General features: G+C 50.6%; 1 protein-coding gene across 4 annotated transcripts in view; it reads right to left on the reverse strand.

Annotated features, from left to right (window-relative positions):
* Nucleotides 1-395: 395 nt before the first annotated feature.
* PPP1R12C (protein phosphatase 1 regulatory subunit 12C) overlaps nucleotides 396-25,273 on the reverse strand; it is a 39,161-nt gene continuing 14,283 nt past the window's right edge. Inside the window, exons 3-23 of one of the 4 annotated variants that reach the window (XM_053361978.1) lie at nucleotides 24,644-24,762; nucleotides 23,663-23,822; nucleotides 22,651-22,795; nucleotides 21,317-21,391; nucleotides 18,743-18,831; nucleotides 17,311-17,453; nucleotides 17,115-17,209; nucleotides 12,838-13,029; nucleotides 11,107-11,202; nucleotides 10,450-10,544; nucleotides 9,018-9,125; nucleotides 7,692-7,782; nucleotides 7,335-7,472; nucleotides 6,741-6,831; nucleotides 6,419-6,534; nucleotides 6,166-6,224; nucleotides 5,334-5,439; nucleotides 4,946-5,050; nucleotides 4,157-4,207; nucleotides 2,759-2,809; nucleotides 396-2,622 (exon numbers count right to left, since the gene is read on the reverse strand). In XM_053361978.1, coding sequence (XP_053217953.1) covers nucleotides 2,536-2,622; nucleotides 2,759-2,809; nucleotides 4,157-4,207; nucleotides 4,946-5,050; nucleotides 5,334-5,439; nucleotides 6,166-6,224; nucleotides 6,419-6,534; nucleotides 6,741-6,831; nucleotides 7,335-7,472; nucleotides 7,692-7,782; nucleotides 9,018-9,125; nucleotides 10,450-10,544; nucleotides 11,107-11,202; nucleotides 12,838-13,029; nucleotides 17,115-17,209; nucleotides 17,311-17,453; nucleotides 18,743-18,831; nucleotides 21,317-21,391; nucleotides 22,651-22,795; nucleotides 23,663-23,822; nucleotides 24,644-24,762 — 2,212 coding nt within the window. In that variant the 3' untranslated portion in view covers nucleotides 396-2,535. The remainder of the gene's footprint in view (nucleotides 2,623-2,758; nucleotides 2,810-4,156; nucleotides 4,208-4,945; nucleotides 5,051-5,333; nucleotides 5,440-6,165; nucleotides 6,225-6,418; nucleotides 6,535-6,740; nucleotides 6,832-7,334; nucleotides 7,473-7,691; nucleotides 7,783-9,017; nucleotides 9,126-10,449; nucleotides 10,545-11,106; nucleotides 11,203-12,837; nucleotides 13,030-17,114; nucleotides 17,210-17,310; nucleotides 17,454-18,742; nucleotides 18,832-21,316; nucleotides 21,392-22,650; nucleotides 22,796-23,662; nucleotides 23,823-24,643; nucleotides 24,763-25,273) is intronic. The other 3 variants (XM_053361980.1, XM_053361979.1, XM_053361981.1) reach the window with 3 other exon arrangements.

Raw genomic sequence — 25,273 nt, forward strand, 5'->3', positions numbered from 1 at the left:
TCCAGCAACATCTAGTCTTTTGAATAGAGCTGGCTCTATTTAGCCAACACAGTGAAGAGTCATTGACACATCTATCTGGGTTTGTTGAACCCACAATCCCTGTAAAGTTAACGATCCATTAAAAACAGATTAAACAAGCCCTTTTCTACCAGGTGGGCTATGTGTGGATAGTGACTGCTTGAAGGGTTAGGACTTAAGGAAGAATTATAACCAAATCCAACATGCATTATCCACTAAAACAGCCTTCCAGAAATTCTGGACTACAATTCCCATTGTGCTGGTTGGGGCTGATGGAATTGTAATCCAAACATTTGAAAAGCAGCAGGTTGAGGAAGGCCGCACTATACCAAAACCAAAACCATGTACATTGACATGTTAAAAGAAATGAACACATCTAAGGAGCAATCTTTTTTATTTTTAATTATATTCAACACGGTAATTTCAATTCCCTGTTCTTTAAAACATATGCAGCTGAGCTGCTGAATAAACAAGTACAATATAGAGACTTCTTTGGAAAAAAAATACTCATGCGATATTGCACATTTAAGTTTTTCTGCATTTTTTTCTTCTTGTTTTTTTTTTCTTGGCGATGCAACCATATAGAAAATACTTCTGTTATGTACAGATATGTTTGGGGAGGGGGAGTTCACAGATCAGGGCAGGTGGAGAGAGAGAGAGAAAATAAAAATAAAAAGGGGTGGGCGAAGAAAAGAGAAAGGGGTGACATGGTAGAAAAGAAGGGACTTATTTATTTTGGCGGAGGAAATCTTGGCTCATGATAGCGCAGGAAAAAAACAACACACACACACACAGACAGGATTTTCAGGGTAGTACTTTGGACCCGTTTCTCTTGGAATTACTTCTAGCCCTCAGTTTCACTTGGAAGTACTTCTAGCCCTCAGTTTTAACATTGAAAATATTTGATTGTGTGCGTGCAGGAAGAGGGATGGAGGAGAGCCGTGTAAATGGACACCCCCACCCCCACCCCAATGCATCCTCTAGGAAAGCGGCGGCGGCAGAATCCAACAAACCGGAATACGAGAGGTCAAGGAGGCACAGGTCCTGGAAGAGGAGGAGTGGAGGAACTGGCAAATGGGACAATGACAAATGTGGACTTGTATGGCCAATGCTGTCCATTGCACAGCCCAGGGTTATAGACGTCTAGGAGATCCTCACAGCGGGACTGGGCGTTGGCAGAAGGCTGTGGGGAGGGGGGCACTGTCCAGACAGCGGGAAGGGGAATGAGACCGTTTCCCTGGGATTCGGCCTCAGGTTCAGGCAAGGGAACACTAGAAGCATCCTTCAGAGCCAGGCTGGACGCTATAGGACGCTGGAGTTTCCGAGAAGGGACCAAGCCACACTCGCACCTGAAAAATCGAGATGCTGAGGGAAGTGAAGAACAGGAGCAGAGATCTAGACCCTCCCCATGTAGCCCCACCCCTGCAGCTGTCTCCCCCAACCCCAAGCTATGGCACTTAATAGCCTCATCTTCACAGGCAATACTATCTCGGCTCCTAAATTAATGCCGCCGCAGAACTCTCCTGTCCGTCTGGCTCTAGAGAGTGGCAGCCAACCCCAAAAGACCATAAAAAAACCCCCAACCGTTACCCACAATTCCCCGCTGATTAAACAGTGCTAAGGCGCTTCTCTTTCTCGCTCTCGTACATGCACATACACACACCCACACACCCAGGGCTACCACATCCCATTTTTAAACTCGTCTGCTCAAGTTCTCCGACTTCCAGACCAGCTGCCAGCCTCGGCTCTAAAACCTGGCTGCCACCTTCAACTCTGCTGCCCTCTTGGGAGAACTAACCCAATTGTCAAATGCATTGGTTTGTTTTGGCAGGATGTGAGTGGGTGCTTGGACTGAGTCCTGCCACCATTTCCCTTACGCAGCCTTGAGATAGCGGCGCTCCTGAGCTGCAGAGCTATGGGGCCAAAGCTACGAGCAACACCGATGACCCAAGATATCCTGCCGGTTAACAGGGAACCCCTGTCAACTCAACTTTGCCCACAGCCTCAAAAAACTTCCCAACCTGTAAAGCAAACGCTTATTTGCCTGCTGTCAGGAGAATGACATCAAGGCCCCCCTCGCTCCTCTTGAGCCCCCAGAAAGACTGGCTCCCGTCATTCCCTCTCCCTTTGTTCGTTAAAGGAAAAGCAACAAGCAAATAGCATCACTTTTAAAAGGAAGCCACAAAATAAATACTGTCTCTGGAGAGGAGGAGGGAGGGTGGGGTGGGGAGAGGGGATGGGGAGGACATTGGGCTGGAGACATCACATCTGGTGAGAAAAACTTGGCCCCTCTGTGTAAAACAATGGATGATGGGTGTCTGATTGGCTGAGGCTCAGAATCCCCCACGTTTGGAGTGTTTTGAGTGGTGAAGAGGGAGTTGGCCATCCCTAGCCTTGCGTTATGTCTCCTGTTCCGATTGAGGATCTGGTACACAAGGAGGTGGGGTGCGGAATAAGGCCCCTGCATCTCCCCTCCCCGGGGGGGGGGGGAGGAGTCGGGGGCGGTGGCAGCGGCGGTCACTTGGAGAGTTTGCTGATCACACGGATTAGAGCGGCGTTTTCGTCTTTGAGACGCTGGTTGTCTGCCTTCAAATCCGAAAGAGCCTGCAAGAGAGAAGACGAGTAAGACAAAACCTGCACCACCTGGTAAAATCCTCCACCCTCCCCAACTGAGCCACAGCTTCTCTCCGTCAAACTCCAGGATGAGACCTGACGGCTGATCCAACCAGGTGGGAATTACCTTCAATTCTTCCTCTAGCTCTGCTGCTTTCCTCTCCAAAGCTCGGCGTTCCTGGAGGGAGAAGAGGCAAAGGTGAGGATAATGGGAAAGGGGCAGGGGAACTCCAAGAATGTATTTAGGGAAAGCCAATCCCTTCAGGGCAGAAGTGGGCTGACTTCGGTCTTGTGTGTCCTAAAATGCCACCTAGGTGTGTGCGTTATTTTTTATTTTTTAATATAAAATTTATTAACATATAAAACACATACATATACATAATACACATACACAACAGACTACCTTATTTTCCTAACATAAAACATACCTACATCACTCTATATAATACCTACCTATACTGTACATATCAACATACCTACACACCTACCCCACATGGACACCCACCAAGTGACTTGACTTCCAGCCGTTCTTGTAATGCTACTTTATTTTTCCAACTAGCTTAAACGCATTTCATTATTTATTTAATCTCTTCTTCTATATTGACTTTACTCTCCCTTTGCTCTAATCATTTTCTGGATTCACTCAATATCTATTAAAAATTCTGCTTTTTCCACATAAATGTTGATGTATTCCTTAAAGATAGCCCACTCCTTATTCACTTTTTGTACCATATCTCCTCTTATCCTCCCTGTTAGTTTGGCAATATGGAAGTATTCCATCATTTTAGATAACCAGTCTGTTTTAGTTGGGACACTGCTACTTTTCCAATTTTTGGCAATCAATAACCTTGCCGTCGTAGTTGCATACATAAATATTGGTCTGACCGTTCTTTTTATTTCCTCTGACATGATAACTAGGAGAAAGGATTCTGTTTCTTCCCCCAAATGAAAATTGAAGCATCTTTTTCAGTTCGTTATAGATATTTTCCCAGAATCCCACTCTCTGCACTCTCACCACATATGTAGAAAGGTTCCTGCCCCATTGTTGCCGTCATCACTGCAGTTTTTATACATTTTTGCCGGTCTGACCGGGGTCAGGTACCATCTGTATTGTGTGTGTGTTAGCTTTACGAAGCTCTTTACAGGTTAGCAGTAACTAGCCTACTCTTAAGTGATCCTGAACATACACTCTTGCTTAAGATCATAAGAAGCATCTGACTGGGTAAGACCAAGGTCGACACACCAAAGCGTACTTTGTAAAAATCTCAGAAACCCCTGGGGTACAACTGCATCTACCCCCACCCTGCTAAAGAACAAAAGGATAACCCCTCCGGGCCCACAGGGGGCAGCAGAGGGATTCACTCTAATCTCGTTTCCCTTCCTATCACTATCAAAGAGCTGGGTTCGTTCCCAGGCTTCTCCAGCAGGAGGCATCAAACAAGTCTTGCAATTCAGTTCGTTTGAAGCAGCAGAATCCTTAACACTCAGCAAGGGAAGAAAAAGAAGGACCAAAATAGGTACTTACAAATCTCTCCAGCTCTAGGAGAGCCGGCCGCTCAGCGAAACGCTCTTGCCTCTGTGGGTGAACAACGAAACAAAACACACAACGTAAGGTACGCAACACAATGAAGCCTCCAACCTTTGAGGGGGAGAGGGGATTTGTTTATCTGTTAAATCAGGCACCCCCAAACTCGGCCCTCCAGATTTTTTGGGACTACAATTCCCATCATCCCTGACCACTGGTCCTGTTAGCTAGGGATAATGGGAGTTGTAGTCTCAAAACATCTGGAGGGCTGAGTTTGCGGATGCCTGTATTTAAACGAAAATTCTACCCTCTTCAAAGACTGTGCTAAAAATGGGGGCGGGGGGCGGCACGGGATGAAGGAGCACATAAACTGTTTTCAGGAAACCAAAGGATTTAAATTTTACCTTCTGAAAATGTCAGGTAATGCTACATTAATAGTAATGATAACAACAACAACAACTTCTAAGTACTCGGCAATCATTTTTAATGATTTATATGGCATTTTACACACATTTTACTTACCAAGCAAAACTAAATTATATTAAAATGTCTTTTGAATTCCCAGGTCATGTTACAACTTTTTAGCACCCCTCATTGTTGGGATTTGAAAGCTGGAAAATTCAACACGCCCCTTATCTCAATAACGCTGTATCTCAATAGGTATGCATGGAAACCAGGTATATATAAAACACACCACATCTATCGCAGAGCTGCCTGTTGCTCTTCATGTCCCCACTGTGTCCCAGCTGCCACCCAACCGAGAAGCTTCTGCTCTGCCCTGTTCCTTACCTGGGTCACTCTTTCCAGCTCCAGCTTGATCTGCGTCAGCTGTAGCTGTGCTTCTTGTAGCTGCTCCTTCAGTTTTTCATTCTCGATCACGAGATCTTCATACAGCTTAGGGTCACAGACACACACACGGTAAAATAAGGTACTGAGATCCCTATGAATCCCTTTCCCACCCATATCCCTTCAACCCAGGAGCCCCAACTTCCAATCATGTGAGTTGATATAGAACTTGTGCGCTTGTGCTCCCTCCTCCCTCCCATTCCTTTTTCCTTGCGTGTCATGACCTTTTAAGAAATCTTAGTACTGATTTATGTAAGTTGCTCCAAGACCCTTTTTGGCTAGAGGGTGGGGAATAAATGCCTGAAATGAAAACATAAACAAAACAACTAACTTTCTTGTAATAGTGATCAGGTTCCTCTTTGCAGCCCAAATTGCTGTTCTGTCTCTGGCAGCTGTAGGGAGCTGTCCGGTTTGACAGGACGCTGTTTAGGTGTTCGCTGAAAAAGAAAAGGGGGACCAATATTATGGGAGGCCACCCCTCGGGTGGCTCCTCACACTGTGCAAACCAGGTGGGCAGTATATAATCTTAATAATGGTCAGAAAGTTAAGGCACGAGGATTGGGCACATTAGCAAAACCACGTGTCGAGTTTTGCATATTAAGACTATTGGATCTTTGGGGTTCACAGTTTAAAAAACCCCACCATCCTCTTGAGGCCAGCATTAATGTCTTTCTACAATATGAATTGGGACGCAGGTGGCGCTGTGGGTTAAACCACAGAGCCTAGGACTTGCCGATCAGAAGGTCGGCGGTTCGAATCCCCACAACGGGGTGAGCTCCCATTGCTCGGTCCCTGCTCCTGCCAGCCTATCAGTTCAAAAGCACATCAAAGTACAAGTAGATAAATAGGTACCGCTCTGGGGGGAAGGTAAACGGCGTTTCCGTGCGCTGCTCTGGTTTGCCAGCAGCGGCTTAGTCATGCTGGCCACATAACCCGGAAGCTGTACACTGGCTCCCTTGGCCAATAAAGCGAGATGAGCGCCGCAACCCCAGAGTCGGTCACGACTGGACCTAATGGTCAGGGGTCCCTTTACCTTTACCTTACAATATGTATGGCATGAGTACTAAGAAGCATTAGTAGGCAGGCAGGCAGCAACTCGTGAGTCAACCTACCCCCTTCTCCACAACCCAGCTTGAAGTGCTGGATCCCAAAGAGGAATCTACCTGCCATGTCCTGATGGATCTTCATTGTTGACTTGCTCACTGTCTTCATCATCTTCACCCTAAAGTGGGGGGAGAGAGAAGTTGGGGGGTTTAAGGTCTCCCCTACATTCCCTGTGCAGACAACTTGGGTGCTTGTACAAGGCAGCTGCCGCGTTCTCAGCAACAGAACGGGACTGAGCCTCATACAGATGGTCCTGAAACTCTGCCCTCCTTTCAGTGCAACAGCCCTGACCAAGTCCGCTGCTGTATTCACCTCCGAGTTCCCTCCTAGTCCGGAGACGATCCGTCGGCCTTTCCTGCGGTCCCTGATGGCGAGTCTGTTCCGTAGATCCGAATCTGCCTCTGAGCTTGTATCCTCGGCTTCTGAGACTGCAGCACGGACAGAAAAACACATGCAGAAAAAGACATGAGATGCAACTGAATATGTCACAATATCAGCAGTGGAGCTCAGGAGAGATTGTGGAAGGTTTAAAAGAAAGTTGCAGTAGTACAGAAGTTCCTACAGGCCCAAAGCTAAACATGCCAAATGAGGGAGTTGAAAAACAGAAAGGGAAAGAGGGTGCAAAAGTTGTTACCTTTTCTGGGCTGCGAATTCACCACTAACGGATTCACAGTATAAACCGAAGAACCTTCTGAACTCGGAAGCCGGAATCTTCTAGAAGAGTCCTGCATGAGGCAGCAGGGTTAGGATCAGGGAAAAAGCAAGAAGGGAGATAGATTACACACAGGCTGCACGCTGGCTCAAGGGAACAGGGCAGCAATTTGCGGAGGGCCAAACGAAAGCAAGGAATGAGTGAAACAGACTGGGTGATGGGCGCCACTGCACCATGAGATGTGCAAAAACACAGCAGGCTCTCCCCCAACCCAGTGCAGAAAAGGAACCCACACTGTGCAGTCTGATGGATACAAATAACCCAGCACCTGTCACGAAGGTTGGAAGTGGATACCACACACAATGCCTGCCATGACCTAGCCTGATTTTACCTGTATTGGGAAGATCTGTATCCTGAAAAGGCAGGTAACAATTCTAATCACCCAAGATCAGAGCAATAGCCTCGGAATAGATTCACCTATTATGGTTCCCTCTGAGCAAGCCAGAAGTTCCTCCATTGGCTTGGCTGCCACGTCCTCCACCCCACCAGAGCCCCTGTGCCTCCTGCCATCTCTACCGTAGTCTCCTGGGACTGCTGCTCTCCATCTCTGTCATGCTTCTCGTCCTCCTTATTTCGCTGCTCCGGGACTGCTCTGGAGTCCCCAGCCCGGCCCATGGTCTTCTCAGCCTCCTTCAGATCCGTGAGGGTGACACCCTTGAAGCGAAAAGAGAAGGAAAGGCACATGAAAACCATGCGCCAAACAGAGAACCACCCTGCCACCTAGAGGCTGATGCTGGCACAACAGAGAAAGAGTTCCTTTGCTAAGTCTCTTGGGCCAGACAAGCACATTCCCTTATGCCTGACACTCCCCTCTTCCGGTCTGCTTAGTGGTACCTCCACGCTTGAACCACCATGACCTGCACCAACACCTACCTGCGTGGAACGCCTGGACTGCCTCATGAGCCTCGAACGGGCCTTCCTCTGGGACTCTGACTCTTCGTCCCGCACGGGCGTCTGGTACGACCTGGCAGAGGAACGGAGGGTTTGGGCACTATTTACAAGGCTTTCTCTTCGTGCCCCTTCCGTTGCTCCAAGGGGCCTCCCCTTTCTTACTTGCCAACCACCTCAGAGCCTGCGCCCTGGCTGGTTGCTTCAGTAATGGGAAGGAAGCACTATGCAACCAGGCAGAGGGCCTTCTCGGTAGTGGCACCCACCCTGGGGAACGCCCTCTCATCAGATGTTAAGGAGATGGGTAACTAACATAACGTTTAGGAAACCTCTGAAGGCAGCCCTTTATAGGGAAGCTGATTAAGGTTTAATGTTTTACTATGTTTTTATACAGTCGTACTTTGGATCCCGAACGCCTTGGTACCCGGACGTTTTGGCTCCCGAATGCTGCAAACCCGGAAGTGAGTGATCCGGTTTGTGAATGTTCTTTGGAACGTCCGAAACGGGTCCCGCAGCTTCTGATTGGCTGCAGGACCTTCCTGCAGACAATCAGAAGCCACGCCTTGGTTTCCGAACATTTTGGAAGTCGAACGGATTCCGTTTAACTTCCAAGATACAACTGCAATGCTAGGCATGTCCCTTTGCCTACCCTGGTAGTTTCCTCCCAACCTTCTTGACTGTGGAGTGGGAAAATGCAAGCCTGCCCTCCCTCTGATGCCCTCTTCAGCCTGCCCAACTGGGCACAGAATGCTCTGAGACAGGTCAGATGCCTCGTAGATAAGCTCCCTCCTAGCTTCTAGGAGCCACACGGTGAGTGCAGAGTGCAGGGCGGGGACGAAAGGGGGACAAACTACCCCCGAAGGAGCATGACGTGTCCCCTACCAGAGATACTACCCCTCCTCTAACACTCCATGCACTGCTACCATGTTTGCAAGAATCAGGGACTGGTATGGTTTCAAATTGGATGGGGGGGCATGTGTTGAGATTCCTGTACTGTAGGGGGTTGGACTAGATGACCCTCAGCCCCCTTCCAACTCTACAACAACCGAAGCAGCAAAAGCAGCTGGTGAGCAAGCACTGCTCCGCCCTACCCCCCCCCCCCGCCGGGCACCAAGATGTGGCTGCCATTGTAACAGTGATGAAGAGTCAACAGAAAAGGAAAGATTATATAGAAACAAGAGAAGCAGCAGAGAACCGGCGGATGCCACATCAACAAGGAAACCCCTCTCCTTGGATACAGAGACGAGCCCGTCTATCGTGACCCTAAATGCTTTCCGTAGTCTGCCTGCCCCGGGCCCCACCAACCCTCACCTTCGGCGGTCCCGGGGATCCATGCCAGAGCTGATGGCAGTGGAAGAAGGGGGCTGGTGTGGGGCAAGGGCTGTGTCTATCTTCATCTGAAGGCCACCTTCTAAGTTTCTGCGGGGAGGGAGGGAGGAGAGAAAGGAGAGAGGGAGAAAGAGAGACAGCACGTGGAAGAGAGTGTGTTCGGAGGAGGTCCCTGAAAAGGCCTTTCACTTGCACTCCCAACAACCCCACGGTTACCTAGAACTCCTGCTTTGACCCAGGGGTCTCCCAAACTTGTGAGTTAAGCCCCCACCCTCGTCACAGGCTCTTGCTTGTATGAGCCACAAACCACCTAGAATTGACCACAGAAGCTTTTCCTCACTGGCTGGTCCTCCTTTGAAATTGCTATATACAGCATGCCTGATGCACAAATTATTTTTAATGTTAGTATTTTATTCGCCACCACTGCAGCAAGGCAAATCTTGAATTAATCCTGTCTTATGGGTAAGGGAAGACATAGCTACATTCCCAAAGCAACCCGACTTCTATTTAAAGATACTCAGTCTCAGAACTCCTCCTGCGAAGTCTATGCTGCCCCCGCCGCCAACCATTTGTGCTCAGTGATAAACTTTAGGAAGAGTGTTCTATGAAATAATTAAATAACCCAAGCACCCTTAAAATCCACTTCAGACCTTTTGTCACTTTGGACACTACTGTCAGCAGCCCCAAATTACAGATGGTGAAAGGGGAATGAGAACAAGATAAGGAAAAGGCAAGATGAGAGACGTGCTGAAAACAGACAACAGAGATTCACATCCGCCCGAGAAGCTGAGTACCCAAGGAACGCGGCCCATGCTCTTAACCACCAATAAGGTGAGTGGAGCTTGCAAGAAGGCCAGGCAGCAGCAATTTCCCCTGCTTCCCCTCCTATCTGTCTTGATTCTACAAGTGAGCCTTGCTTCATACCACACTTCTCTCTCAGGTGAACCCAACTCCAGGCTCATCCCAGCTAACCTGGCAACGAGGCTTCCATGGTTTAATCTTATGTCTCCCAACCTAGAGCCCATCAGAGGTCTCTGCACTACAACTCCCATCATCCCCTGCTTCTCATCACGCTGGCTGGGGCTGATGGGAGAAGGAAGCCCCATGACGTCCAAAGGTGACCCGGTTCAGGAAGGGATTACACAAAATTGCTCCGGTCTCCAGAGCGCAGAGAGGAATACAAAAAGGAATGTGGCCTGTATTCCTCTTGCACTCCTCCAGAGTCAAGGGCAGAATGCCTTACTACCAACTCAGCTCGTTCCTTTTCATCAAATTTCTTTCTAACGCCCAGGGTAGCATGTGAGGATGAAACAGAAGGGAAGATCCATCCCGTCGTGCAGCGAGCTTCACACTGGAGTGTCTCCCTGACAACGGTCAATGCTACACGTTGGCTCGCCACCGGTTGATTACTCACGCTCGCCTGGGATCCCGATGGGGCTCCGTGTCTGGGAGGGCAAATATCCGCCGAGTCGGGGTCGGAGTTACGCGGGCCAGGCGTGGCTCTTTGCTCTGTAAAAAGGGGGGGGAGAGGGAATGAGGGGGAATCCCTGTGTGCTGTTACTGTTAACACTGTGAATTCACGTTCTGCCCAAGAGGGGGAGCAGCTCAGAGGCCAGCTGGCGACCTGGGAAGCTTGGGTTGTGCTTTTGGCCAGATACCACAAGCTCTGGCTGTCTTAAGCGATGCTTCATGACTTTCTTGACGGATACCAGAGGCACTGCTCTACCAGAGAGCAGCACTGAGCCCGATGCCTAACACGGCAGCGACGCTTACGAGTAGCTGTGGCCGAGACAAGAGAAAGGTCAAAGAAACAAAGGAGCGAGGGCAGAGGGCAGAGTTAAGAGGAAAACCACACCAAAGGACGGAATGGAAAAGGGCATTCCGGATAAGATTTTTATTGTCCCCAATTGACCCCGGTAGGGGGGATCCCTGCCCAAGGGAATTCCATCCCGCACAAACCCATGGCTCTCAAACTAAGCCCCACACGCCTACCCCCCCCCCCAATGCAACAAGCTGTCTAGCAAGCAAGCAAGGTAATCAGCCACACCCTCTAATGGGCAGAGGCTCCTACCGCATCACCCGCTGGCTCAGAAGCTGTGCTCCTATTGGCTAACCCTGGGCCAATGGGGTTCTTGTTCCACTTCCGTAAGAGCTCCCGGATGTCTTGCTGCAGGTGTAACAGGCAGTGATGGGTTGGGGTCAGGAGGAGAGGGGAGGAAGGAGGGAGAGAGAAAGAAAAAGAAGAGGGCAAAGAAGAGGCTACACTCGTGGCAGAACCCCACACGCCTTGAAATCCCCTTTTGAGAAGCCACCTAGCTGGAATGAGGGGTCCTGCATAACTGCAGGCTCTCTTCCCGTAAGGCGGCTAATTCTTGAGATGGAAACTGGGGAGAAGGTCAGAAAAAAGCCTCCCCTCTTCTGGAACTCTCTGGCCTCCTTTCAATTTTGCCCTGGTGTTTAAGTTACAATACAAGGTGTGTTTGTCTCCCCAGCTGAGAAGCCGTATCTGTTTAAGACTCCAGAAATATTTAGGCTGGCTGAAGGAGACAAAAAAGGCATTCTGCACTTGTTCAGAGAAAACAGTCGCTCAGCTTACAGGTGCTCAGCCATTATGTGGGCGATCCCACAGCCAACGCCTCTGAGCATGTGCAGAGGCTATTTCTGAAGCTGCCTGCAAGCTTTAAGAGTTAAACCAGAGCACTAGAAGAATCTATCTTTACCCACATCAAAGTTAATTCAAATGCTATGCCATGATATCCAAAAGAGGCAAAAGGTAAGCCAATGAGGCTGCTTTACAATGAGCCAAGACATTGGTCCTTCTCGTCCGTATCTTCTCCTCTCATTGGCAGAGACTTCCCAAGGCCTCAAGACAGAGGACTTTCCAAGCTCTGCTTCCCAAGATCCATTTATCCAAGCAGAGATGCTAAGAGAGTGAACTCTCCACACGCAAACGCATATGCTCTACCACTGGGTTATGGCTTCTACTTATTTGCTTGCTTCCTATAACTTAATACTGCTTCTGTTAGCGGTGGGGAGTGGCAGGGTGTCCTATGCAGAAGACCCCGCCTTCGGATCCCTGGAAGACCCACCTGCCCTCCTCCAGCTGTGGTTTCTCCAAAATGCTTCCAAGAATACCTGTGCAGCCCTAAGGGCTAGCAGCTTCCTATTTTTAAACATTAAGAAAATGAACACCAAAAGCTAAATTCCAAGTGAGAGAAAGCAAATGGAATGCACACAAGCCTGCCTGTATCACAAGATGTTGCTAGGGATATGCAATGTACAAACAGAAATTCTCCTGTATGCACCTGTGTGTGCACTGAGGTTGTCGGCAGCTGCCCTGCTCTGGGTGCCCCCACCCCTGTCCTGATGCTGAAATGTCCTCCCCAAACATCTGCCTGTTACATATTCTGCCATTTTTAGGGTAAGTCTTGTCGTGCTTTCCCAATCTGCCAGATGAGATACAATCCGAGACTGCTTGGTAATTTTCAGTTGCTGTCTGCTGCACTGTTTTGTCTGTTGCTGGTTTCCTCCTTATCTTACTTGACACTGTTTTAAATCTAATCTCACCCTTAAAAGAAAAACAACCCAAACCATAAACTGCTTAGGAGGCCAACTGGTGGAAAGAAACAGAATGAATCTTAATTGCACCTAGCAGAGCCTTAAAGTGCAACCCTCTTCTCACTGCCCCATCATAGCAAATGGAAAGATCCTTGCTTCTGCTCCAATCCAATGCTGCCAAGCTGAATTGAAATGCTGCCCCCCCCCAAGTTACTCACTCGGGTATTGCAACGGCACAGCTTACCTTTTCCTCCGTATCAAGCCTGGGGCTGGATGCCGACCGCTTGATGCCACTGCCCTCCTTGGCAGCTGCCTCCTCCTCCAGCTTTGCATCCTGAAGCACCCCAAAGCTGCTGGTCTTCCGTAGGCTCTGCTTCCAGATGGCAGGAGCTGCCGTGTCCTCTGGCTCCATGGTGCGGCTGGAGCCTCCAGAGAACTGTTGGGGTGGGAGCGGGAGGGGAGGAGAAAAGAGACAGAGGAAGTGGGGAGAAGAGGAAGGAAGGGGAGTCAGGATGGATGGAGGGAACTTGAGAAACTCGGGACAATGGAGTTAGGAGCGGACAAGCAGGGAATAACCAGGCAGGGCTATGTGGGGATCCTTCGCACAGAACCTGACAGCTCCTTGGGCAGCAAGCAAGCACTGCGAGAGAACGGGGCTCTCAATTATCTAGAACAGGGTTTCCCAGACTTGGGCCTCCAGTTGTATTTGGACTACAATTCCCATCAGGGTGTAGCTAGCTGCTCCGGTACCTAGAGCGGTGGGGGGGGGGGAGGGTGAGCTGCCCAGGGGGGCAGTGTGGCGAGCTGTCCACGGAGTCCACCTGGTGGATGCAAGCCCCACGTTGCCGTTTCGGGCAGTGCGGGGGCCCGAGTACCCCTCTTCCTACGCTGATTTCCATAATCCCTGACCACTGGTCCTGCTAGCTAGGGATGAATGGAGTTGTAGCCCCCTAAAAAGCTGAAGACCCAAGTTTGGGAAACTCTGATCTAGGAGAAGGACTAGGGTGGAGATGAAGGATGTTATGAGTCCCAAATCAAGAAAAGAGGGCTCAGCAGGGTGGAGAGGAGAGCTGGGAGAACTCCTGATTTCCCTTGGGAAGGAACAACACCTATGCAACAGAGGCACGGCCAGAGTTTGGGGGGCTGTGCAGCCAACTAGGGGAGAGCCAGGCCTCCTGGGATTGTCTCTACAGGAAGACAGATTTAAAGCAAGTGCCCAGTATTGATTTCCCCAAACAAGAGGCACTAGAGGGAAGGTCAAAACCCCCAACTCCCTGGAATCCTCAACTCAAAAAGATTTGCATGTCACCAAGGTTGCTGGGAGAAAGCCACCCTGCACACGCTCAAGAGATGTTTCGTTACTGCTTTGCATGTTCCAGGCCAAAGTCTTGGCATGGAAGTAGGTTAAAGGACTGGATTTTGGCTCCGCTGGGTGGATGCAGCTCCGTAGCTTTCCCACCACATTCCCAAGAGAGATCTGGCCAGAACTGTGGAACAGCTCCTCTTAAACAGACAAGCTATGGAGGCCTCTCTCCTCTGCATAATGACATTCTTGGGAGTGCTAACAAGCAACGCTTCACTCAAGGTTGCAACAAGGAAGGGTGTATATGGATATTTAGCATCCAAGTCCAACATGGCATGTGGGGCAGGGAGGGGTGTGTGCAAGTGTCAGGGCTGCAACAAATGCCAGGGGCCACCCCCCACCTCCATGCACTTGGGGGGCCTCTCTCAAAATGAGGCTGCCCTGAGCTCCCCCTCTCCCCCCCCCCCGGCGGCTCTTGCTGACTGGGCATTCCAAAGCAGAGCAGCCAACGCTTTTAATGAGGAGGACCGTCAAGAGCCACATCATAATGCATCCGCCCTGGGGAATCTTGGAAAGCTTTCAGAGCAGAGTTCATGGCAGGTGAGCAGGCCTGGAAAGCTGCCTTGGCAGAACGGAGCATTGAAAGCTGGTCAGGAAGTTGCTGAGCTTTGAGAAGTTTGCATCGGCTTCCCTGCTGAGGAAGGCTTGGACTGCAGCCCTTTCAGTAACACATTCCGCATCGCCTCCCTTCGCAGGAAGCCTTTGGCTCAGTGGCCAGGCTTCCCCGTCCCACTCAGGCAGGCTCAGGCCGAGCCGTGCTGCAATCTGTGTCCAGGTTCCCAGCAGCCTCGGCCCCAACCTAGTATTGCCCCCCGAGTAGCCCCCCGGACTCCTGGTCCTCAAGCACCCCATCCCACAGGCCACAAACAGCTCACTTTCAACCTCTACCTCTTTCTCTCTCTTCCCAAGTACCAGCAATCTTATATCTGCAGGGGGAACCCCCTTCTCCATCAATAAAAATAAAATCCCACACCTGCACTCGCGGGAAACCACAAAGCACCAGCTGCCCCTGCTGCACACATCAGACTGAACACCCACCTAGCCCACTTCCACTCAGTGGCCAAAAAGACACTTTCAGGTTTTTCGCTGGCATATTTTTAAAAGTCTCTGGCCATGCCAAGTACTCCCATTTCTAGCAAATGGATCTGCCTTAGGAAATACAAGAGGGACCTGCGAGAAAACGTTGCATGGTTGGAACCCTCCTGTTCCAGGGTTCCAGCCAGCCTCTCAGGCCCCTTTCAAGGATACCCCAGTTCTTTCCCCCCAACTATGCCACCCCATCCCCCCACTGTCAGTCATCATTTCATGCCCACTGTTGGGGCACTTTTAGAACCCGCCCCGCCACAGTTCCCCTGCATCCCAATAATTTGGATTTGAAGAAGAAGAGTTTGGATTTGATATCCCGCTTTATCACTACCCGAAGGAGTCTCAAAGCGGCTAACATTCTCCTTTCCCTTCCTCCCCCACAACAAACACTCTGTGAGGTGAGTGGGGCTGAGAGACTTCAGAGAAGTGTGACTAGCCCAAGGTCACCCAGCAGCTGCATGTGGAGGAGCGGAGATGCGAACCCAGTTCACAAGATTACGAGTCTACTGCTCTTAACCACTACACCACACTGGCTCTCTAATAATTTCTTGAGGTTTCCCTCCAGTCTCCCAATACCTCTCTCTTGTATATACACTAGTTGGTGCTCTGAGAACGTGTTTGCTGTATGTGGCAGTGGCTTGGACTGGAGGTACTGAAGGCCCCTGCAAAAGCCTCCCAACCAGGAGTGGGGCCTGGTCCGCCACAATAATCTGATTAAAGCAGCTCTCAAAACACACAGCCAGTGGTGACTCACCAGGCAAGAAAATGCTCAGCTTCTTTTAAGGCCTTGGTCTCACAATGCCAGTCTTCTCCAAGCTGGTGCTGTCCAGATGTCAGGTTTCCAACTCCCATGAGCCTCAGCCAACAGCGCCAACAGGAATGATGGGAATTGTGGCCCAACATCTGGAAGGTACCAGCTTAAGAGGCAATTGTGCCAAACCATTAATGGGGAAAACGACACCCACAATGGCACATTCTCTCCACACACCCTCCTTGCATGGGACACTCACTGCAGCTTTTTGCTCCTTCTGGGGCACCAGAATGATCCCTGTTTTGCGCAAGCTTTGCCGCCACATGGAAGGCCCCAGAGGGCTGGGGATGGGCAGAACAGGGGTGATGAAGGCAAACTGTGGCTGGAGTGGGCAGGCGGAAGGAAGGAAGCAAGAAGCGGGACGAGGTGCAAGCCAGAAGCGGATGGAAAGCGTACGAGGAAATGTGAAAAGGAAAACAAAGGCAGAAAAAGAAAACACAAAAGTCCGACGTATTTCACACAGTGCAGGCAGAAATGGCATGCGGTGGAAAGGATGGCCGACTGGGCACCAGAATGTCCGTGTGTCCAAGGCCCAACCATCTCGGCCAACTTATTTAGGAGGCTTCTTCTTGGAGAGCCACCTGCCAATCAGATCGCCAGACTCGCCTGTGCTGGCGTCCCAAACAGGATGACGGCTATTCTGGCCTCATCCCAGGGTAGGTGCAAGAGAGGTGACTGGTTAATCAAGCATGCAAGATGAAGGTGTTGGTGTGTTAAGACAGGAGAAGTTATAAATGGGGACTCAGCAAGTGTTGCGTGCCAGAGGGGAGGGGAGCATTCATGCAAGGACCCATGACAAGCCAACTGAGAGGGGAAAGAAAAGAAGCTAGTCCTTAACAGGCAAGCAGCACCCCATATAGGACCGAGGTCTTGTGGCTGTCTGCTCCCCCTGTGTCCAAATCCCGATTCCATAGAAACTCTGAGTCCTGGTTCCCAGGACACAGAAGCCCTAACTACCTTCACTCTTCATTCTCCCTCCTCCCAAGAGAACCCCTTAGTAAAGTGACTACTCAAGACGGGTAGGCTGAGGCCTGCAGCCTCAAGTCCAACACCATGAATGCAAAAGTGACTGGAAACGTCTCTTTAAGAGGCCCTGCTGCTCGTCACCTCTCAATTCTCAAGAGCTGGATTTCGACAGGAGTCCAGCAGCTCCCAGGCCTACACTGTGAAAGGTGATAGGGGGGTGAGGCATGGAGATGCGCCAACCCCCCTTTCACCTAAGGGAGAAGCTAAGGGTTCGTGCAGGTGAGCAAAACCTCACCTTCTGCCCCATGGGACTGGGGGACACAGGGCTGACAGGGGTCACGGAGACGCCATTCACTGCACTGTTGTCCGTTGGGGGAGCGGCCTTCACCTCTGCCAAAGGAGAGAAAGCAGTTAGCATCTAATTGGCTGTGCCAGACCCTTCCGAGATCTGGGCCAATGAGGGCCATTGCCCACCACGTAGCTCCGCCTACCATTGGATTGCGGCGTCTCCTCCCCCTCCGAGGCAGAGCTGGTCTCCTCCTCGCCGACGGCAATGGTCCCCAGGGTCTTGCGCTCCTTTGACTGGTCCTGGACGGAGATCTTCTCCTTGCTGCTCATGCGGCACACAGAGCTCCTAGGAAGCAGAGAGGAGATGCAGGGAGTTAGGGGTGCTAAAGGAAAGTGGATCGTTTTAAAAGAAGCGAAGTTGCTCGGCCCACCACGGTTAATTACATCAATGGTGCATTTGCCCAGACACAGCCAATGGGAGCCATTGGAAGGTTGCAAACTTCAGCCACACTGAAAACTGCTTTGTTCCAACAGCCCTCATTTCCCTATTTATGATCGGGTTCAAGCAGAGATCTCGAGATGAAAGAGGTTACCTGGGCTGGGCTGGCATACTCTGGTGAACTGGTTTAGGCCAGGCATGGCCTCATGGCAGCTGCCCTGCAGGGGAAGACTGGTTTCTTGCATGAACAGCTGCTCTAGAACTCAGACAACTCAGGCACATGACATGCCATTTCTCCTGAAATTTGGCTTTCATACCATGCAAGATGCTGCCAACCAGCCTAAGCCTAAGGGCTTGCTCCTATGTGCCAATCCTGGAAGTGCTGTACACCTGTATTTCCGTATTAAATCTTTTCCTGCTCTTCAGCCAAAAAGGCTCTCGCAGCAGCTGACAGACAGATCAGTGGAAATTGAGATTGTTCTGATCCTCAGGCCTGCGATGTGACTGAGCAACAAGAGTATCTACAACTCAACGGGCAACGTGGAGACTGCACCCCAAATCTTGCGCTTCACACGCTTCGTAACTTCACACAGGGGAGAGGTGTCTGAGCTGGCACATGGCCTCCATGTTTGAACATGCGCGAGCTAGCGCATGGCTTGCTTTTAGAAAACAACCACTGAGGTTGCCTTGGTGACGTCTCGTAACGAAATGCCCAACCAACGCAAGTTTGAGGCAAGTGAGCCAATGCTTCCTGCTAACAGGAGAGGCTTTGCTTCCCTGCTAATGTTTGTGGGACGACAGGAGACACTTGCAATTTGTACAGGCTCGACGTCTGTAACCACAAAACAGTTGGATAGCCCAACCTGACGTCTGCAGTCTGTAACAGTAAACACTTCTGCAGCAAACCGGGCTGCCAAACTTGCTGCGCACCAAATAAAGACTTCTCTCTAAACCTGTTTTGCAACGTGCACTTGGCGTGGGGTTCGCATGCGCCTGTTCCCATGCCGCTGAGCCATAATAAGCTGCATCCTAGATTAAAGAACCGATAGCCGACAGAGCTGCAAGCCAGGGCCTTTACCAACTCGTGGGAAATGACGGCTGGGTACAAGGGCGGAAGCTGTGGACTTTAGAACCAGAAATTCAGCATTAAAAGGTTGGGAACCTAAGAGACAAATGCCCCCACGCCCACACCTCACCTCCGGTGCTTGCTTGTGTACGATGGGGGCTGCTCCAAGCTGGTGTCAATCACTGCCTGCTTCAGGTGAGCTTCCTTCTTGCTGCGTAGCTGAAGGTTAGGGAGAGAGATGGGGGGTGAGGGTCAAGCTCTCATTCCCTTTGGCTACGTGACCTTCGTAATGATGAACAGATTTTGCCAGGGTAGCAGAGGGCAATGGCACCTGCCCTTCTGGGCAGGCATACCTGGGGCAAGAGCACTGCCCCAAAGCTTCTGCTTTCTTCAAGGGATCCGCCAAATAGAGAAGAGGAGTAATGGCTGAGATCTGTACTGAACAGGCTGTGGGAATCACGCTGAAACGCTGTTGCTGAATTTAAGGGGGAGGGCGATGTGTTTGGGAAAATAAAGCGCAGGTGTGCCCACAGTTGACATTTGCATTGAGTGCAGCCGAGAAGGAGCAGAGTTCTTGCACGGCTTAGGAGCTAAGAAAGATCCGCCACAGGGATGGTCATGGATACAGGAAGAGCCTTGCTGGATCAGAAGAGTGGACACTGGTACTCCTTTGGTCTGCTCAAGCAGGGCTCTTTTCATGTTCCCGCAGCAACCAGGCGGATGCTCCAGGGATGCCTACGAAGAGGAAACACCACCAACCTTCTCCCCCCTCCCCCCAGCCACAAGTATTCAGTATTACATTACTTTCTCTGGAAAGTACTTATGTTCTGCTCTACAACTGCTAAAGGCTCTCAAAGCAGCTCGTGAATCAACCTGGACTCAAATCTGGTACGCTGCCTGGAGCTGATAAGAGATGGGAGTCCCAACAAACCCAGGAGGGCACCACAGGCTTCTCGCCTTCGCCACATGTGATTTTGGAAACCTCCACCATGTCCCCCTAAATCAAAACGCTTTAAGGCCAGGCTTTGCCAATCTGGTGCCTTCCAGGTGCTGTTGGACTACAACTCCCATCATCCCCAGCCAGCGGCCTCCAACAACACCTGGAAGGGGCCAGGTGGGTCAGGGCTGCTCCAGGCCTTTCCCTGTTGGGAAGCTGCTCCAGCCCCTTGCTTCTTCATGTGTCCTGTGTGCCAAGGCTTCTTTTCCTCCTTATGGCTTACAACCTGGCTCTCTCAAGACTGGTTCTCACAGGAAAACTCCCAGAGGGAAGGAGGAAAGCCCTTAAAAGGTTTCCAAAGGGCCCGGAGGCTGATCTGGTTTCAGTCCACTGGTGGAAAAAGAGCATGCAGCTGACAGGCGGGTGGGAGAAGCCCATGCTGCTTTCCATCCCCTTGGGAACAAGCCTCTCTCGCCGCGGAAGGTTTTTGCCGGGAGCACTGGAAAAGGGAGGCGTGTGGGCTTCGCCAGCAGCCGCCGCTCCGAGGAGGCCCACCCTGCGGTTTCAGAAACACTGCCCTGGGCTGGTGAAACTCAAATTAAGCTGACAGGCAGGACTGGCCTCGCTCCCTGACCTCCTGCCCTGTGGGGTCGTTGCCGTTCCTCTCTACCTTCTGCTCTTGTGGCTGATGCTGCACAAGGTAGGAAGGCCGTGTAAAATCACATGAACCAAGACTGAGCCTCCCCTGCCCCCCACCCCAGAATTTTTATTTATTTTTTAAAAAGTCAATTGGAAAAAAATTCTGGGAAGGGAACAAAAATGTAATCCATGCCCCCATGATGAGAGGAAACAGTTACACAAAGAAAATATAGGCTGCTGCTTCATTTGCATGCCATATACATAGCCATCACAGAAATCAGCTCCACTTGGTGTCTTTTTAAAATTGCAAAGGGCACACAGGTCTGGATGGGTCAAGTCAGCCATTGCAAGAAACTTTTGTCTTTCCTAACGCACCCAATAAAGGGTGATGGGGGGGCAGGAGAAAAATTACCCCTGAAGTTTACTGAATTAGCACACAACCTCTTAAAATATTGTTTGTGTGTACGTGCTTCTATGTAAACACACACACACACACACACACACACACACACACAAAAGCAGCTGTTAAGATGGGAGTCCTAGATAAATTGCAACTATTCATTAAGCACCTGGGCAAATGAAATGTCTTCAGCTGGCACCTAAAACCCACCAGGTGAGGTGCCAGGTGAGCAGCCCTAAGGGAGCTGACAGAGGAAGAAGCAAATGGCTTCGTCCTCCGTTGCTGCCTGACTAACTGCCGATGGTGGGAGCCACAAGGACCTGCCTGTGAAAAGGGTCAAGAGGCTTGGGTTTTTTGGCCCAGGGACACCTTTTGGTACCCCCAATTTTAGCAGGAGACATTCGTGAAGCACGCACACAGCACAATGCCACCCGTACAACCGCCTCTTAATGGGACTGACAGCAGCAACGACGGGGCACAAACAGCTTCTATTTGGGACTAGGGATCTTGCAAGCTTCCCCCAAAGCAGCTCCTCTCTCAGCCCAACCTGCAAGGTTTCCCTCCCATTCCAGAAACAAGGCGTTCAAACGCTGTCTAGCTCCACACAAGAGCGAGGGCTCCACGTGCCACACGCTTTCCGCATAGACCCAAGGCAGCAGTCCCGATTCTGTTGTATCTGCCACACACGGGGGCAGGGGGAGAGAAGGGTAAGAAGAAAAGTCACTCACGTCGATTTGCTTGCGTTGGAGATCCTCCAGCAGAGCCAAAGTATCCTCATCCGCAAGGTCGCAGGGACGCTGGCCCTAGGATGGGGAGGAAACAGCTGGGGCTGAGAAGGGCTCCTTTCGTCACGGTTTGCCATCAGAATAAAACTGGGAAACATGGTGGGTGAAGCAGCTTCCCTCTGGTGTAGATGCGTCTTCTTTCAACTCGCCACCTGTCCTGCCTGCCTCCCTCCTCCAAGCCCACCCACCCACTGAAGAAAGCAACATCCAGGGCTTCTACGAGTTACACTCGATTCCCCACCTGCTTAGAATTATTGGCTGCTGTTTTCAATGAGGGGAGTAAATAGACCCACCTTGGTAGGTACAAATGAAGAGCTTCTGGTTCTAAGCAAGGGGGTAGCCCTTTCAGAAAATAATCTAGAGGGGAGGGGAATGAGAAATAAGGGGCTACCCTCTCACAGCTTAAGGGGGGGAAAAGCCTCGAAGATGGGAGAAACATCCCCAGCCATTTCAAAACGTTCTCCTCTGTCGTACTCCACAACCAAGTCAAGCCTTTCCAGGTCTCTGTCCTTCTTCCAGCATTTTGCAGAATCCACAAGCTTCTATTTGTGGCTGCAGTCAGCAGATTTAGAATTCCAGCCTCCCACATCTCCTTCCCCCTTTGGGTTTTGGTTTTGTAAACCTTTAACTGAACAACGCAGAATAATAATCTATTTCTTTTTTAAAAAATAAAACAAAAAACTCTGTAACCTTAAGAGGCAACATTTTAATTTATTTTAAACAACCTGCTTAGGACACGATTATTAAAAAAATGCAGATGGCATTTCAGAAAAGGTATTTTCCCTTCACCTCGTGAAAGAGAACAAGCCTCCCCCACAACGGTATCGGCTGTGACACCATCTAAAACAACGCACCATCTAAAAACAACCTGATGTTTCCCCCTCCTTCAGAACCATATTTTTATTCAAAAGAAAATGTATACAGATGTAGTCAATTAACTGACCCATCAGAATGCTTTGACACTAGTCCATTAAAATTTCCTTAAAATCTGATGACGGTCCTCATTTTGCAGTCCTATAAACCCCTCTGCACCAAGAACAGCTGCAAACATATGAAGTTGCCTGAGACCAGGCTGGAGTGCTGGGCCACTTAGCTCAGCCAACCTACTCGGACTGGCAGGGCCTTTCCAATGCCTTGGGCAACACCAAGTCCTCTCCAGCCCTGCTGTGTGGGCTCTTCTAACGGGAGCCACAAGAAGCCTGGGTTCTGCAACACTCTCTCTCTCTCTCTCTCTCTCTCTCTCTCTTTCTCTCACCAGCCACCTCCTTTGCTCTCACCACGTTGTTGAGTGCCTCCATGTCACAGAAGTGCTCTGCCAGGAGGCGACAGGCCTCTTCCACTCCCCAGTGGGCTGCCGCATGCAAGGGAGCCCAGCCGTCTTTGTCCTGCACATTGGGGTCATATCCAGCCTGCAAGAGCAGCCTGCAACAGGGCAAGAGAAAGCAGCCGTCAGGGGTTTCCTGGACTGAGGCATGGTGCCTTATGGGAAAACTAGATATTAATAGACAAAAGAGGGGAAAGGCAGAGCAAAGACGGTGCTGGATACAAGAGCTACAGGGTCTTCTGTGAGGGCTGGGTGGGTGGGTGGGACAGTGGTCCAAGGGAGATACAGAACTCAAGAGTCCCAAATTATCCAGGGACAAGAATTCTCCTGAATTCTTCTGTGAGGTACATATCTAAGGGCCAGGAATTTGAGGTTCTCGTGGCAGGGAGAACAGGGGGGACAGGAGACTGGGGCTTTTGGAAGAGCGAGTGAGTTAGAGAAGCAGCGTGGATGGAACTTGCTGGAAACCTGCTGGGGTCATCTCTCTTTTTCTTTTCTTCTTTTTTGAGGGGAGGGGTCCAAATGCTCAAAGCAAGATGGCTGGGAGCAGGATGCCAATATCCTGGATTCTTATCAGCTCCGAGTCACCATCAGGAGGCTGGGGTGGGGACTGGCACTGACTTGGCCTACGCTTTTCCCTAGGCCCCGCCTTTGCTCAGGGGATGTTTGGCAAGGCACGGAGGAGAGGGGGGGAATCAGAAGAAGTGGCGCAACTAAACACCTGGGCTGGGAGAGTGGGTATGGCAAGTGCCCAAACCTGTTGAGGCAAATAGGAACCTGAGGTGTGACGTTGGCAGCCATTTTGTAAACCTACGTGCTTCTATGACGTTCGACATCTAGCTTAAAACTGTGAGAGGGAGACACGGGATCCCATTTCCTGCTCCAAAAGGGGATTTATCAAAGGGTTTCATGTGCTCAGAATGCATGTCCCTCGGGGCTGGGGGAATCGAGGACCAGGCTCTCACCTCATGACCTCAATGTAGCCTTTGGCAGCTGCCACGTGGAGGGCCGTGGCCCCTGTTTTGGGGTGCGGCTCGTCAGAGATTTTCCCACCGTTCATCCACTGGCGTGCGTCACGAAGCATCACCTCCTCCTCCTCTCGCTTGGCTACTTCTACATCTATCCCTGAAAAGGAGAAGGAGGTGTCACGGGAGAGCCAAGAAGGCGACGACTACGAATCTGAACAGCTGCGGCCGCACCAGAGAGCTGCGAAGAAATATGTCTTCTCCTAACGATGCCGAGGAATCCTAACAACTGGATACTTTTAAAGTCCTTCCTCTTCCAAAAAAACATGTAGTCATCGTTGTTTTAAGGAATTTATGTATGATGTAATTATGGGTGGAGGGCACAATTACATCATACACATATGGCTCAGGGATGGGGAACCTGTGGCCCTCCAGATGAGGCTGGACTGCAACTCCCATCAACCCCAGGCAGTATGGGTCAATGGCAAGGTGTGATGGGAGTTGTAGTCTGGCAACATCTGGGGAGTCCCAGATTCCCCATTCTTAATCTTCACTGGGTTTGGATGCAGAATAAATTATGTACAGTAAGCAAATATGTGCAAAAATAATCTTGGTAGACACTGTATTTTTAAACTGTTCCAGAGCCAGAGAACTTACCAGGTTTTGGAAGTCGTCGTTTCGCTCTGTCTGCAGTAAATAATCCAAGTTGAAAATATTTTGATGGGCCATATATTACAACCCTGTGGTGTAAACCAGGAACCATTTAATTAATCCATTTGGGTGTGTGTGTGTGTGTGTGTGAAAACCTGCAAAGCTGATTCTATAATCTTTCTGCAGCACCAACCCCTAAGGAAGGGGAAAAACCCAGGACCTGGAGGGCTGGTTGGAGAAGCCTGGTGAAGCCCCGAAAGGGTCTACAGAGGGACAGAGCATTAGAGGAAGCAGAGCTACACCATGCGCGGCAGCCTGCTCTCTCCTTACCTCTCTTCCCAATCTCCGAACGCAGTAAGGCCTCCATGTTGTCAGCCTCCGCAATGTCCAATGGCACGTCCCCGTCGCTGTTCACTGCAGCAATGTTGGCACCGTGGTCCAAGAGGTATCTGGGCCAGACAGTGATGCCCAGGGTCAGATCCATGGGCCCATTTAGCCCCCCACCCCTGCAATCCCGGATTAGGCCACACAAAAAAAGCCCGTCTCGTGGGGTGACAGTTGCCAAGTGCCAGAATCCTTTGCACCCTTGCCTCCTGATTGCAGACAATAAGCCTCCCTCCCTTTCAAATGCAGATGGGGAGAAAGGACCAGAAATGAAGGCTAACGCGGGATGCCCTTGGCTTCCGCAACCTCCCCCTGCACCTTAGATAGTTGTGTGCATGATGACTGGCACCTGCTAATCTGGACAGGAGCCCTGTCCCCTTCTGCATCTGGCTATCCTGTGTTGGGAAGGGCGTAGGTTTTGTGACCGCCGTTCAGCCCCAGGTGAGAAGCACTGAAAGACCGGCCTGCGGATTTATTACTGCAATAACTTCAGGCAAAAGGCGTTTTATCTACTGCAAGGCCAATGAAGTTATCCGTGAGCTGGCATGGTTTTGGAAGGCCGTCTCCCCTGCAGCC

Source organism: Podarcis raffonei, chromosome 13, assembly GCF_027172205.1.
Source record: "Podarcis raffonei isolate rPodRaf1 chromosome 13, rPodRaf1.pri, whole genome shotgun sequence".
NCBI lineage: Eukaryota > Metazoa > Chordata > Lepidosauria > Squamata > Lacertidae > Podarcis > Podarcis raffonei.